Consider the following 16,356-nt stretch of genomic DNA (forward strand, 5'->3'; position numbering starts at 1 on the left):
GTATATGTTAGGAGTATAATCTTTAGATCCAGATCACAGAATATTCTGAGTTAGAAGGGACCCATAAGGATCATTAAGTCCAACCCTAAGTAAATGGCCCATACGGGGATAAAACCCACAACTTTGGTGTTATTAGCACCTTGCTTGAAGAAGGCAAAATCAGAATGAGACACCCCCAATAATAAAAAATTCATTTTCCTTTTAACTCCATTTATCCCTCTGTATCCAAAGCATTCTGTGTTAGTGAATTGTCATGTAAACAGCTTAGCAGCCAAGCTAAATTCAGCCCTGTGGTTTGAGATGTAGAGGAAGAAAAATATATCTTAGAATTGGATGGTAATTTTTACTTAAACCTTTCTTACCAGAGGCAATGTGTTCTGGAACTTAGCTGTATTCATTACTGCAAAATATTTCCTAGTAATTAAACTAAATTTCTCACACTGCAGCTAAAGTCCACTATTACATGTATTGGGAAAGAAAAAGACACCAATTTGGGCAGAAAAGCAGGAAAAAAAAAGAGGATTTCAGACATCCAAGATGGGGGAAGAATTGGACAAGAAGCGTGAAGCAGTGTTGTATGGGTGAGGTGTGATGAGGGAAGAGACAGAGCAGTATATGCAGGTAGAAGTTATTCCATCTGCTTGTATTTGGACAGGTCTGGAAACAAAAGTAACATGGGACAAAGTGGTGTGAGTCAGGATGGGAAATACACAAAAAGGTAGCTGCTCTAGGTAAATATCATCGTGATAGCCAGTTCTGGAAGTGCTTTCATACTGTACGTACACTTCCTTTACTTTGGTTTCACAATATTCTCTTTTAAAAGCTTCATTTTCCTTTAGTAATATCTTAAGGAATTGTTTAGTTGGACTTAGGTTAGTCACCAGGACCCAACAATAGCCAGGTGAAATGCCCTCCTTCTGCTGTAGGCTTTCAGTGTCCCTTTGAGGGATTCAATGCCTTATCTTCCCAATTTACTCTCACCTCACAAGAGTGGAGAGAAAATAAGTTAAATACTGTCAAATCTTCAGATATCAAGTGGTGGATACATTTGTATATATACACAGCTGGTTCAATACAAGTTCATATCACTGCTTGTCATCACCTGATAAACGGGACCAGGCAATACCTGGAGTGGGTAGATTTCTCGAAAGAATTGCTGTTTGCATCTCAGATGATATTTTTAGTGTCACTAGAAGATCATCTCCAGCCCACTGTACACACTGTGTATAGGTACAAAATTAGAGCAATGTAAACGTGTGAATTACAGGAGTGAAAAAAACCCCAAACAGCTACCTACAGCATTTCCCATGCACAGGAAGTTGATACCAGGTCAATTGGATCAGACTGACCAGAGCCTGGTACTACTTGTCAGCACTTGTCTGGAAATTCATACTACATCCCTACAGGATAAAGTGGGCAATGAGGGGGGAAACCTCCAACTACATTTAATCTATTTTAAATAAATCTTCATAGAAAGTTATTAAGAGAGACATCTTTGTTGCTTTTCATATTCAATCCTTTTAATTTTGTTTTTTTTTTCAATCTGTTTCTTTTTACTTGTAAAACAATCATTCAGTTTTGTAAGAGCAGCATTTTTTCATCTGGGCCACAGAAAATGGAAATCCAGCATTTTTTAATTCCAACTAAGAATGTCTTTGCAGCAATGGTCATATGACTCTGAGCTAGTTACACTAATGCTTTTAAAAGCATAACCACTCATTATATTAATTTTGATGACTCAGGAAAAGAAAAATGTTCTCTAACTTGCTTAATGGGATTTTTGGCCATCTTCCCAGTAGCTACCTAAAAATCGCTGAGGTGATTACTCATTATTGATTTTAGCTATGGATTTTGCCATTGATTTCAGGAAGCCAGGAATGGTAGATGGACCAGCACAATAGAATGCAAACAGGATTATAAGGACAAAAAGATTGTTGTGAAGATTCCTGTTGAACAAATACTGATTTCCTTGGTTCCAATTAGTTTCCAGTTGTGCTGTGGATGTCTTGGACCAGGGAGATAGCAGCAATGCAGTAAACCACACTGGCGTATCAATAAATGGCACTTTGTTTCTTCAGACTGGCAAGAAGTCATTACAATGTGGATCTTTGCTTTTGTGACATGGCACTGGGTGCTCAAAGACAGCTCTTGCAAAAAGGAGCTCACAATATAGGAGGCAGCATCATTGATCTAGGTCTGAACATAATCATGATGGTTGATCACTGACTGAACATAAGGAGGTGCTGTACTTCAGAGGCTCAATGTGCGAAATGCAAGCCTGATTAGTAGGTAATGAAGCTCTCTTCTTGTTGAGGTAGTAGTGACAGAGTACAGGCTGAGTTATTTCTGTTATATCTCATTGCAGGGGGACAAAGACACATGAGTTAGTGTGCTTGAAATTGCCTACTATTAAACTGCACATCAGAGCTGATCAAGGTTAGAAAGCCTCATGAAAGACTAGACTGAAGGTGTTGTCTGACACTGTTTCTCTGGAGTGTCCTTGCACGTTGCTAAGGAAACGAAAAGAGATAAAAGAAAGATGCTCATAGTTGTTCAGATGAAAGCATCCAAGATGAATGAGAGAGGCTAAATATTTTCTGTTTGGTAACAGGGCCAAGCTGTGTCTCTGAACTACAGACCTTCTCATATGGGAGAAATGTGGAAAAAACCCACATGGTAACAGGAAATGAACTGCATTTTTGACAGCTTCCACTGGATTCCCTTGTCCTTGATCTTGGTAAAAGCAGATCAGCTGCCTTTGAATGCATGCAGTGTCTAGTTTCAGTCCAACATCTGAATCCTTTGAAGACAAAAAGAGACTGGCCACACCTTCTCTATTACTCTGCTTCCTTGTTTGCATCTTCCTGTCCCCACACCCTTCTATCCTTCCCCACCACTGTGTAGGATCCTGTGAATGTAATGAAAGTAATATGGAAATTTGACCCCACAACCTCCCCATGTTCTATTAACCCTGATTTCAGAGTTAAATACAGACAGAAGAGAATTTAACTTCTTTAAAAGAAAGAGGAAAAGGTGGAGAAGATTTTGAGTATGACAGGAATGAAACCTTTGTCGCTGCACTTTCAGTAGCATGCTCTGCACACTTTTATTCCTAGGCATTGTTTCCCACTTGTATTAGTCTGCTACATTTCCCTTTATCCCTCTTGATATGAGTTATAGCTTAGTCTTCTGTATGGTTTTCCTCTGGCTTCAACATTTCTGACTAGCAGCAATTTGACCAAAAGCCTTTAGCCTACAAAATAGCTGAGGATGCTCAATGGGATGGAGAGATCCGGATGTTCTTCTATGACTCGCAAGAGGATGTTTTGTTGAAGTCAATTAGGAAACCACAGAGGCTTGAGTTCCTTTACTTTGATTTCTTCCTGAAATCCATCCTTCCCCTGATATCATTTTAGCAAACCAGATGTTGTCAATGAGTGCAGTTTGAATTGGAGGGAAAACAAACAAACAAACAAACAGAAGAGAAGGTGTCATTGGTTGGAGAGATCTGTGATCATTAAGATACCAAATCAAAGAAAGAAGACCAAGGTGTTTAGCTTACTCATCAGTCTGTTCTATTTCAAATAGCTGGATCTTGGACTTATGAAGTTTACATATGTTCAAATGGGTCCATGCCAAATTCACCTGCATATACAGCAGGAAAGAAAAAAAGCAGTTGAGAAAAATATTAGGTCATCCATGAACAAGACTGTGTTTCATTGTTTCATTTTGTTTTTATAGCCACCCTATCCCCAAGAAATCTTCTAGCTTATGGTTCTCAGAAATTAAAAATTACTGTTACTCCTTTATGCATGAAGAACCTGAGGTTCACTATGTGTATGTCATCTCCTAAGTAAGAATTCCTGCCAAGTGGCAACCCACATACTTTGAATTATGCTAATATTTCCAGGCTGCTTCTTTCCCATGCAATCTTACCTGCTATTTGACTGTCTTTTTAACTAGCTGAGGAAATTATCACATTCACTGTAAAGTTCCTGATAAGATAGCATTTATACTGAACAAGTATTTTCAGGACACTGAACTTGACAATTTTAGTAAATTTGAATATCTCTGTCTAATATTTCACTGTCTTCTATGAAAGGGATTTTGGTCAGAGTAGGTGATGAATGGATGAAGATGGAATAGAGATACCCTATATATCCTCTCTTTGGTTAATTTAAACCATTGACAACAACTAGAGGCAAAAAAGAGAGGATCAGATTACTCAATACTGAGGGAATCTGCCCGCGTTAAAACTTTTTCTCTGAGATGGCAAAAAATGCCTTTATTGCAGAAAGCCATGCAGTTAAAACAGTTAATGATACTGTAACTCAACTAAAATCCTGACCCCTCCCCCCTCACTAAATTATTTGGAAACAAGTGCTGATTTTTTTTCCTTCTGACCTACTTCTTATTAAATTGTATTAAACAAGATTAAGTATGCATTTGCATCAGCAACAGCGTTTCACAGTCAAATGCTGGATGACAGAAAGAGCTAGCTTACTTTCTCTCCAATTCCATGCCATGAATCAGTGAATTAATTTACCAGTGGATGTGGAGAACAGCATCATGAAGCCTGTTTTATAACCAGCCATCAGTGGTGTGCAATGAAATTCTTGTAATGAGCAAATCCATCAGACAGACAAACTGCCCTGCTATTTGGGCACTGGCATTGTAAAAAGCAGAATGAGAAGTCCTAATCCAAATTCCTGAAGGACAGTACTTAGCAGTATTGAATTATATATATATATATATATATATATTCAGAACATTTCATGATATATTATAAAAAGTTCCTTTATTCATGTGAATAGTTCTTGTGATAGTAAGATAACTCACAAATAAGTGCTTGCTTGAATAAAAGCTGCAGAATTGCAACCTATGGGAATGAATTCAGCAGGGGTTTCTAAAGCATTCATCATTCTTAGTGAGTCTTAGACTTAGTTGATTAGGAATAATGCAAAATTATGTGGCATTTGTAAATCTTTACTATCATTTAGTATATACATACCTACAGCAAGTATCATTCACAGACTTATTTCAATGGAACCTGAAACCAGAGAAAAGCTTACAGGTTTCACTGAGAGCCCCAGAAGCCCTGAAGTCAATGGTTAGCAGAACTCAGTTATTTAGCAAGCACAGAGAAGTCACCAGTGCATTGTGTGACAGGGAATGGGAAAGCAGAACAGACCAGAATCTCATTTCTTCTCAGAGCTTTCCAGCTGAGTGTCAACTAAAATACCATATTTCCAAGAGAGGACTACTGTAGGGTAATGCATTAAAGTGAAAGCTCTCCACTTCAATATTTTTTATATTAAAAAAAAAAATAAATGTATTTATCAGAGAGAACCCTATAAAAAAAAAAAAAACAAATGTGAGCATTTGATTAATCTGGCAACACTAAGGGAAAGCTCTCTGATGGAAAAAAAAATTAACTGTTTTAAAAAACTGGTTTAGGCGAACTTCTTTTATGTATCTTTATTAAATTTGAAGACCGTGACTTGGAAGTGGGAAAAGCACATTTTGCTTGTCAAAAATCAAGAGAATGTGGCATCGGAAGTGTTGGGGTGTGAAGCAGTCTGCAGGGCCAGGCTCACAGCAAGGAGCTTCAGAAAAGGTAATGAATGCCAAGGGGCTCTGAGAGACAGAAGGAACTCTAAGATAGCTTGATGGCTTGATTACCATGTCCTCACTGAATGAAATCGGTAAAAATGCTGCAAGATTCACACATTTGTTTTGCATTTTAATTGTAGTCTTTAATCTCTAAAAGACCAAGGCACAATAATTCCAAGTATCAGACCCAGGGAATCACCAAAACTAACAATCCAAATACATTAAGCTGTGTACTTATCATTAGTACCATTCATACTTCTGTGCCTTCATTGATGAACGCATTCCTGGTTCCCAAAAGTCAGCCTCTGCTGTTACAGACAGAGCTGAAAGTGACGTTCTGTAGTTCATAGCCCTGAGCTCAATATCCATTATTGCTCCTTATGGCAATTTTGAAGATGTGCTTTATTTAAGGAAGCTTTTTTTCATCGAAATAACTGCAACAGATGTTTTATGTTCTATTTGTTTTGCTATGTGGTAGCACTGTAGAGAGAGATTAAATTAACTCCCCAAGTAATGCATTTCTAGGGTGAAACTAAACGAGAAGAAATCAAACCCTATGTCCAAGAGAAAACCAAGCATCTCTTCAAGGGACAGATATTTTTAGTGTTGCCTTTACTGGTTCTTTACATGGTGTTATTGCAAAAAGTGTGCATCACATTCCCAAAATCTGTGCACATTATCACATTGGTGATAATAAACTTCAGTTAATACTAAAGCTATTATTAACTTACCTTTTTCTCCTGAATGACAATTCCTATATTCCTCTAATGATCATGTTTTTTATGTCTCAGTAGTCCTTGTCTAATGTACAGATGGATATATATTACAGTTAAAGTATTACTGTAGGTGAGGATTGGCTTGCATAGCTAGAATGAAATTACTGTTCATTAAAGAATAGTAATAATTTATTTAACAAAATTTTAAAAAATATTGAAATCTTGTTTGCAATTCCTTGAAGATGTGTTATGGAACCTATATTACACTACATGCATTTTGATGGACAAGGCTGCCCCAGGAACATTCCTTTTATAAAGTATTAATAGTAAAAAGATTATATTTTTTAAAGGTTTTTGTACACTGAGTAAATAAGCCCAAACACTGTACGATTTCAGTAGTGAAGTATGTCATGATTTCTGCCTTGCTTGTCATGATTAACAGAACGACAGATCCGCCCACAAGTCACTAGCACCATGACAAACCATGCTATGGCAGAACGACAACTTTTCTCATCTAAATGAAAAAAGACGTCAAGAAAGTGTCACTGTTCCCATATTGAAGTCTTCTGACAAAACAAAGCTAGCGACACCACAAGAGTCTCAACAGATGCCTTTTACTAAAACTTCAATTTGAGAAACATGCTTTAAACACAAGATATTCTCCAAGGCATTAATCATCAATAGGGATCCTGGGCCTGATTGTGTTCTCTGCTTTCCAAGTCTGTATATATGGAGTTATTTTGATTATATCTCTGTTGGAGAATCAAACTATTTTGAACTGAACTAGTGGCACAGAACACATTTAAATGTGAGCTTGAGAACTTGTGAGCTATAGCAATGTAGAATTTTTTTGTATACAGCACATTTTTGTGCAGAGACCCTTATGCCCCACACATGAAAAAAAAAGCAACCAAGAGCTCTGTTTGAACTGCTTTTAGCACAGCTAAATACTATTTAGGTTGAATTATTTCAGCATAGAGTAAGTTCTAACAGAAGGTTTGGGTTTTCTAGCCCCTGAGATAGTGACTTTAAGGGTGCTTCGTGCACACACTGAAACTCAGAGATACCAGAAGATAGAAGCTTGACATGTCAAGACAGAAGATAAACTGAGTTATACCAGTATATTGGTATATGTATTGGGCCATTGTCCTGTACAGAGGAAATTTATGTTAAAAATAATAAAGGCCAATAGAGATGTAGCCAGCTACAAAAGCTATGTTGAACATTTATACCGATACATCTGACAAAGCATGAGCTCACATTTAGGGAAGTGGTTAGTATGACTTTGTTGACACTCCCTTTCCTGCCCCTTTAGGCTGAGCTGTTGCTGTGTATCCAGCTGAGCCCAAGCCTGATTCTGTCTCTGATACATCAGAGCCCCCTGAGTCCACAGCATGGTCATTTGCAGGGCTCTCAGCTCTCCTTTTGTAGAAAAGGAGCAAAAGCACAGAGGGGTTAATGCAAGTTGTGCAAGGTTGTTTTGGGAGTCTGTGGCAGAAGTGGGGTTCCGATTTCATGCATCTGTCTGTCCTTTTTTGCAGTCTTGACCAGGAATGCTCATCATTTTTCATCAAAGAAATAACTGGTGGTATCTCAGCTAATCTTACCAGCTGCTGCTGTTGCTTTTTGAGATCAATATAGAGCATTTCCAGGTCCCTACAGTGAGGTTCCATGGTTTCTTAGCGGTGCTAAGAGGATCCCTGTGGTATGCTTCTGTTGTTTCTTAGCTGTGCTATGAAACCCTGGCAATTCATATCCCTTGCAGTGCTGTCCTCCCAGTGCACGCATATATACATCTCCTTCTGAGGCACATATGGGCACATTCTTCTGTTCTCTTTGCACATCATTTTCATTCCTTCCCATAATTTATTCATGCTAGTTTGTCAGCAAGTACTGTATTTCTGCCCATTCATTATTCAGTGGATGATAAAGATGGTAACACCAAACAGCACGAGGAAGAAATGCACCAGGGACTTGGTAGATTGGGGGGTTGTATGTGCAAGACTCAAGGAGATATTCCAGTTCATTCCCTGTCCTGGCAAACATTACTGCTTACTGAGGGGCTGATCCTTCCAGCCCTTGTGAGCCAAAATCCCATAGATGCCATCCTTTGTAATGAGGACTTGCAGTTTCAGATCCTTGGAGCACAAGGTTTTCTTTAGCTACCTGAAAAGGGGACCCAGGCTTCTCTTCAGTGTCTTCAGAGGCAGTTGCAGGTGGTGGCTCTGTCAAGACACTGAGTAACACCTGGCTGCAGGTCTGTAATTAGCAGCACTGATGTGAATAAACCTTTTCACAGCTTTAAAATTCAGCACATGTACAGGCTCAGGACCTGACTGTGTGTGTTTTGTGTGGAGCAGTTGCTCAGTGCTAAGGTAAATGTCTCTGTTCCTACCAGAGGTTTTCTTCTAGCTGAAGTAGCAAAGTTGAAAAATACTAAATCTGTGTGGGAATGGTAAAAAGTACAGTAAGTTGTTAATTGTTTGGAGATACAATTTACCCCCACTGATTTTTACCTGATTTTTATCTGTATCTTGTTGACCACAACTTTAAAATGTCTGTTTTTCATTTTTCTCCTATATCTCTGCTGTGTTGGGAAGGTGGACAGCATGGCGAGCCTCCACAACATACATGTTCGCACAGGCTGCTTCTGTAACACGGGAGCCTGCCAGATGCATTTGAACATCAGCAATGAGGACATCCAAAGGAACCTGCAGGTTAGTTTTTGTATGTCATAAGAAGTTAAAAGCTAAAGTGTATCACATCCCATAGTTTTGAGTCTCTGTGACTATATGAATGAAGTTAAATTTGACTCACTTTCTATAAGCTTTCAACTCCCTTGCCTTGTTAAAGAACTAAACTAACTGAAATTTGGTACCTTAAAATGAGGTATTAAAACAAAATAATTTGATGGATGGAGAAGTATGTGTTGCTTGTTGATATTTTATTGGAGAATAGGAAATAGACCTTCCTGTTTGGTTTTGGAATTGCATGATATCCAGACTTCCAGAAGAACATTATTTCCTGGACAATTCCTCTCATGTTTTTTTTTAAGTATCCTAATTAATTATTGTTAATAATTAATAATCTTCAAGCCTTATAGACCTGTTGCTTTTGAGTGTTACAATTTAAAATACACAAATTAGACAGGAAACAAAGGCAAATACACAATTAATCTCAGAGAATGAAGTAAATTTAGATGACCTCTACTTAGATTACTGGTGTGTTAGATTTTTAGAATATGAATGTAAAGACTGTTTTCAAGATTACTAATGTTTTCCATAAGCTGTCATTAAAAGATATATAGCAGCATGTATTACAGTGAAGTAGAGGAGGCCACTTATTAATGGTGTTTTTCAAAAGGTTAAAAAAAAAAATCTAATGGATGTAATGATATTATAGCTCCCTTATAACTTCACAGAGATACATAGATAATTTTGGAAACATATTTACATCCAGGACTGATAGCACAAGTTCTTAAAGACTGCTGCAGTTCTCTAATACCTTTGTTGGCAAAATGGTGTTTTGACTTGCCATGGAAGCTCTCTCCTCTGAGAAAACAAAAATGGGTCTACCCTTTTGCTGAAGTGAAAAATAATCAGCTGCAATGCTCCTGGATCTCCTTAGACAAAGAGGATTTTTCTAAGGAGTGAGTGACTTCTTTTAGGTCTCTAACATTTAGATGGGGATAGGCTAAAGTTAAATTTATGGAGAGACACTTAATCACCAAAGGTTGTATAATAAGGTGATAGAGTTACACAGACGTTATTTTGGGACATTCCATTCCCATCAGTGCTTTGAGAAGGATCAAGATGAGTTATTGATAATGTTACTGTGTAGAGGAAGGCATCTTTTATTACCTTATTTGCACATATACTTCAGTTCCGTCTTTTCCCAGGGTGCTGGCTGTGTTCTTCCTTCCCTGATGAAGTTTTACATGATAAAATGCCTGTGAGGGAGTGCTTTCTGTCTTCAAGAGTCCCAGGAAAGTGTGGTTAGTTTTCTTAGAATGTTATGTAGGAACTCATTTACTTATTTGCACAGTAGGAACCTCTCTCCTCAGTCAATCAAGCAATGCTTGGCAGAAGGGTTACAGAAGGGTATATTAACAGATGCAACCTAATTTTGCAAATACTGCTTCTGCTCTGTTGTCAAGGATAAAAACTACATCACACTGCATTAAAATATTTACTACTGTGTTGCATGCTTTGACATAGATGTAGGGGTTTTTATTTCTCCTTGCATAAATGGCATCTGTGTTCACTGTCCTGTGACATTTCTTGCTTAAAAAAAGCCCTCATGTGAATAAACTATTCACACATCCATTTTTAATGTGACAGAAATGTGTAAATAAATCAGATTCTGAGAAAAAGAAAACGCAACAGCTGTTACACTTAGGGAATAGGATGCTGGGTTAGGACTAAATCTTATGTCCATTGGTGAGCTAATATTAAGTGGATGAACAAAGAGAGACTCTAGCTGGCGTCACTGGGTGGTGAGCGGCAGCATTCACTGACTCAAAGAATGAGAAACTTTTGCTCTTAAGAGAGTTTTCTGTAGACTCTTGTATGAGAGACGTATCAGATGGGTAACTGATACCTGATATCTGACATGGAGGTCACTATAAAGCATTCAAAGAACTTTCCAATACAAGCTTTTCAAGTGGAAATTTGTGCTCTTCAAAGGAGGAAGTATTAGAGGAAAGACTAGTTCCCTTCATCCTGAAAGCAATGTGTTGATTGGATCAGCAAGACAGATTTGAAGTATATTCCAATGGCACTTTGGATGTCTGAGCTCTAGATACAAGTCTCTGCTTTGCTGCTATCCCAGATGAGTTAGTTCTCTGCTTTTGGACTATTTAACATGCACCATGAAAAAGCCACTGATGGTATAAAATGGTGCTCTTCTGACATTGAATATTGAGAAAACTGCCCCAGAAAAATTAACCATCTCATGGTTTGTTCACTTATCTGAACATAACATCACAGTTTGAATCCAAATGAACTATTCAGGTGAGACTGGAATATCCCTGGAGGTTGTCCAAGCTGACAATCATGGGACATACAACTGTTTTGTGACTCTTGATAAGTTTTTGAGAAGTATCTCTTCCCTGAGTAGAGTAGGACAAGCAGCAAAATTATCTCCATAGTCTGAGTAAATCATAAGATAACTGAGGGGGTTTTTTTTATTCATTTTCTCTTTGTATTGATGAGTTAACCTTCTATTTTTTGCAACAGTTTTTCAGGTTAGAATTGAGAGACTCATTAATAACTAGGTAAAATTAGAGAGAGAAAAAAAGCAAAGTATCATGACAGCTCTCTGTTTTGCTTCCTATTTCAAACTAGGCTGGCCATGTCTGTGGAGATAACATAGACCTAGTTGATGGACGTCCCACTGGCTCTGTGAGAATATCCTTTGGCTACATGTCTTCTTTTGAAGATGCACAGACTTTCCTGAATTTCATCATAGCCACCAGACTCTCCAAATCGGATGCTGAGATTCCTTTCCAGTCTGCTACAAAGCTGACGGCAGAGTCTGTTCCAGATGACCACCTTTCTTTTAACAAGGCAGATAAATTGTCTCCAGCACTGCAAATCTCTGACAGAGAGCTCAGGAATATTCCATCTGAGGCAGAGACAACTGGCAGCTGGCAGCCACTGGAGCCTGAGGCAGAAAGCATAAGGGCAGCTGTTTCTGAGACTGCAGTGCCAACATGCAGAAAAGGTGGCAAGCCCATCACTGTCGCCAAAATTTACCTCTACCCAATCAAATCCTGCTCTGCGTTTGAGGTACGTGCTTTGAACCATTTGGAAGTATTTGTGCAGCTCAGCCTTGTGTTTTTCATCAGACACATGTGTGTGAGATACTAGGAAGCAGTGTGTGGGTGCCCATGTTTCCCTTTTTTCAAGTTTCTGGGATCAAGTCCCACGTGTCTGGCTATATTGAAGGATTTTCAGGTAGGCTGAAGTTACAGGGGAGGGGTAAATGTATCTTCTGCTCTCCTCTCCCCCACAACAGGCACATATTATGCTGTCTTGAAGAAAATAGTTTGATTTGCAAAACTTTACTAAAATATAATCAAGTAATTAGTATGCTTTTACAAAATTGACATGTGATGGACTTGTAGGCATTGATGGGTAGGCAGCAATTGAGAAATAACTTGATTAAAATGTTATAATTGAGAGGCAGCTGATTTACATTACAAAGAAATGTTATCATTAAAAATACATTTGCAACAGAAATATGACATTTAAGTGTTGCTATGCTATTTGAAAGTTCACTCTTTGAAGATTTTAATTGCTTTTTTACCAAGTTAATAATATCACCACCTTAGCTATGACTTTTTTTTTAAAATAATGCCTGATGAAATAGGTGTATGGGCCCACACATGACCTAGACTGTCATTCTTCTCAGTACCATACTGGGAAGTGATTTAATGAATGTCAATAATGGTATAACTTTCCCTAGGAAAACTTAGTGGTGTAGGTCAGTGTCTCACATCTGAGAGAAAATTGGGGTCAAATCCAGTGACAAATCCCCTGCATTTTAAATAGGGCTTCTCAGCTGATTTGACCATGTTTTGTTGGGTTTTTTTCTCAGTGCAGAGGTTGGGCAATTAAACACTATTAAATGATCAAGAAAACATCTGTATTTTTAAATTTGGGTTGGCTTATGATGTCTTTAATTCAGAGGAACAGTCCTGAGCATTAAATGAGATATGAACAAACAATATCCACCCCTTATTAACCTCCCACTAGATCAAACTGTTTAGAAAATCAAATTAATTGCCCATTTCATGTGAAAAATTTTTAACCTTTGCTGAAGTGTGGCAGCTGTATTACAGAAGAAGCTGTGTAGAAGCTGCTGAAATACGTTGGCAGTATTCATGCACCTTTTGGGGTTAAGTTCTATTTTTGACGTACAGGCTGGTGGTGTGAGATACACGCCACAACATTCAGTGCTAGGAAGGCTTTGAAGTGCTTGTGCCCAGGAGCAGGTACGACATACCTCAGCATGAAAGAAAGCTTATATTTCCCCACAAGCTGAGCCAGGTTTCTCCTCTTCAAGCTCTGTGAGGGGAAAACAGCTTTAGGAGATAAATTCACACAAACCCGGTATTCCCCGGCAGACAGGACTGCAATTCTTCATGGAGGGGGGAAATCCCCATGGCTCATGCAAAGTGCTTGTGCCAAGCATGTGTTAATGGGCCCAGAGTGAAAACAGGGCTCATCTTACCTCAGCTTCCACCTCTCCAGTTCAACAGTGTTCTGTAAGCAGTGAGGGCTTAAGATATGATATGATATATGATATGATATATGATATGATACCTGCTTATTCATTTTAGCAAAAAATAGGCATCTGCAAGAATAAATTTTCCTGGATATTTCTGTTCATTGACTGCAAGAGGAATCCAAGGCAACTTAGATTATGCAGCAAACACTAGCTGATCTGAATAATTTAAATATAGATATAAAAACTGCAGCTACATTATGAGGTTTAATTTTGCATGTCTAGAGTAATTTTTGAAGTCTGTTTTGATTTTTTTATGACAAAGTCACAGCCACATAAGAGCCCTGTAATTTAAGCACTGTCAGAGCTTGTATTGCCAAAGAGAAACAGAAAATTAAGTAAATACTGGATTTAGTGTATGGTATTGGAAGGGACTGGAATTTCACTATAAAGAGCATTTAGCTCTTCTCCTTCTCTAAAAGAAAAAGTATTTTTTGTGTATTTCCACATGGTTTTCATGTGGTTTATGGAAGATACTTGAGTGCATGTGAAAGCACAGTAAAAGTTGATCTAACAAATCCACTAGGAAAGGGCTTTCACTGCATTGGGAGAGCAGGCTAGGAGTTGAAGTCAAAAGAGTATTTTGATTTTGATGGGTCGTTTATATTGAAGCAAATCTTTGTGAAAAATAAGTTTGTTTTTGTGATCTTCCTGTCCACCAGATGTTCTTCATGTTTTTTCTTCCCAAAAGTCTGACTGGAACTTCTAGACCTATCATACATTTATAACCAGCCCGTGAAGGATCTGCCAATCTCACTGTCTGTCTATAGAAGAGATAAAAATGCCATCTTAGAGACCACCATTTGTAAAATGACTTTTAAAATTCAATTAATCCCATTCTAAATCACCAAGTGACTTAGTCTCTTCCCAATGAGCAAGGGTAGAATAGAAAGCAATGCCTGCCAGGACCCAAATCCTGCAGAGTGCACTAACCTCCAATATGTATCTATATATGTGTGTGTGTGTGTGTGTGTGTTTTTATATGTCATTACTGCAGCTTCAGCCTGTATCACCTTGAAATGGGAAAACAATGTATGTCACATGCACTGGAGTTTGAAGCAAGACATGCTAGAGAAGAAGCCTTACCACAACTAAATGGAGTCAAATCCTAGAAATTTTGCCTTCTGAAATATTGATTTTACTAGAATCTCTAGGCTCTATATTGAAAAGACTGAATCATATGCAGAACTTTTCTTTTGCCACTTGTTTAGTGTTTTTTTTTCACAGACTTCAGACAACATTATATTATCTCCTTACTTCAGGAAATGCATAAACTTCTGCAGTAGTAATCATGTAGCTTTAGTCTTTGATTGGAATCCAAGAATTGAAATTCAGTGTCTTGTTTTTAATCTAAAATAGCTTTAGATGCTTTGTAGTTGCTGGAAATCTAGAACAGTATTTTCCCAATTAAAAATTTTAATTCCGTGTTTATCAGTTATTGGGTAACTCTCAGCTAGCTGATATGCAAAGCTAATTGCGGTTCAAATACTGAGCTCTAGTAAATTCACTCACCTTGTAATACTTTGATACTTGAGATCAGAAGCTCATAGGTTTGTAGGTTCAAGTGCAGGCCTCCTGCTGGTATGGGAGGTCAGACCTTTAGCATGTGTAGTAATTAGGGCTTATTGTAACTATATGATCACTTGCGTTTTCCTTAAATAATACGTGCAGTGGAAAATTCCAGATAGCTGTGTGCAGGACTCAGCCCATCTGCCAGTGAATTCTGCCCACAGACTTGCTGGTTGCAGGATAGATGATTAGTGTCAGGAGGACAAACTTGAGGAGGATGTGAGTGCAAGCTCACAGCTGTTTGATCTCCTCTTTAGAGGCACATAATCTCCTCCTCTCCTAAACTCTGATTTCTCTGTTCTATTCTAAGTGGTTAAGTACGAGAGGTTCTTGACCTCCAGAGAAAATGAAAGTGCAGAGTGTTTTGGCAGCTGGGAAGATGAAACTTGACATGAAGATTGCCAGCTCACTGCAGGTTGGGTGGTTTCTGCAGAATTTTATGATGTGTTCCTGGCCACTGTTGTCCCATGGATTTTGTACACATGGTGCAGAAAGCAGAGGGCAGAATTTTCTAACTCAATTTCTCAAAGGTGTTTTCCCTACAATTATTTTATTAAATGGAGAAAAGCAGAGGAGTAACCTCTATCCAAGACCACTCTCTTTTTTCCAACATAAAAATGTGTTTTAAACCTGCATTTTTAAACAGGAACATCTCTCATGTCAGTGACTTCTGCATAATTATATAATGCAATGTGCTCAGTGAAAGAGGTTAGGAATTTAAACTAATAACTAATTAATAACTTTATTATTCTTGCAGTAGATTTCAGAGTATAAAAAGTTACGTCTCAATGGAAAAGAAAAACTAGCTTTTAATTTAAAATACAGTGCAAGTTCCTAGTGATCAGTGGATAAATTATATGTAAGACCACTAATATTTTTAAACTTAGATAATTTAAAGCCTTTTCAGTGATTTCTTGAATGTGTTCAAAAACTGTGTTAGACTTCATGATATTACTGTGAACTATGGGAGAAATGCAGCCCAAAATATTTTACAGAAAATTCTGAAATAGAAACCAAAAAAACCCACATGTTTTTGCAGTGGCTATTTTTATTTTGTGATAAGAAAAGATCAGTAAATCAGATGGGACAATACCAAGTACTGGCTGTATTATGCAATAGTCCTTGTGACTGGTAGAGAAGACCTTACATTGAATGATTCTGGGATGCA

At 37.9% G+C, this 16,356-nt stretch overlaps 1 protein-coding gene across 1 annotated transcript in view; it reads left to right on the forward strand.

Annotated features, from left to right (window-relative positions):
- The window catches only part of MOCOS (molybdenum cofactor sulfurase), a 210,868-nt gene that overhangs the window by 163,308 nt on the left and 31,204 nt on the right, over positions 1 to 16,356 (forward strand). Inside the window, exons 7-8 of the mRNA XM_086896591.1 lie at positions 8,930 to 9,046; positions 11,675 to 12,118. Of these exons, the coding sequence (XP_086752717.1) occupies positions 8,930 to 9,046; positions 11,675 to 12,118 (561 nt within the window). The remainder of the gene's footprint in view (positions 1 to 8,929; positions 9,047 to 11,674; positions 12,119 to 16,356) is intronic.

The sequence above is a fragment of the Cyanistes caeruleus genome, chromosome 1 (assembly GCF_971803275.1).
Source record: "Cyanistes caeruleus chromosome 1, bCyaCae1.hap1.1, whole genome shotgun sequence".
Classification (NCBI taxonomy): Eukaryota; Metazoa; Chordata; class Aves; order Passeriformes; family Paridae; genus Cyanistes; species Cyanistes caeruleus.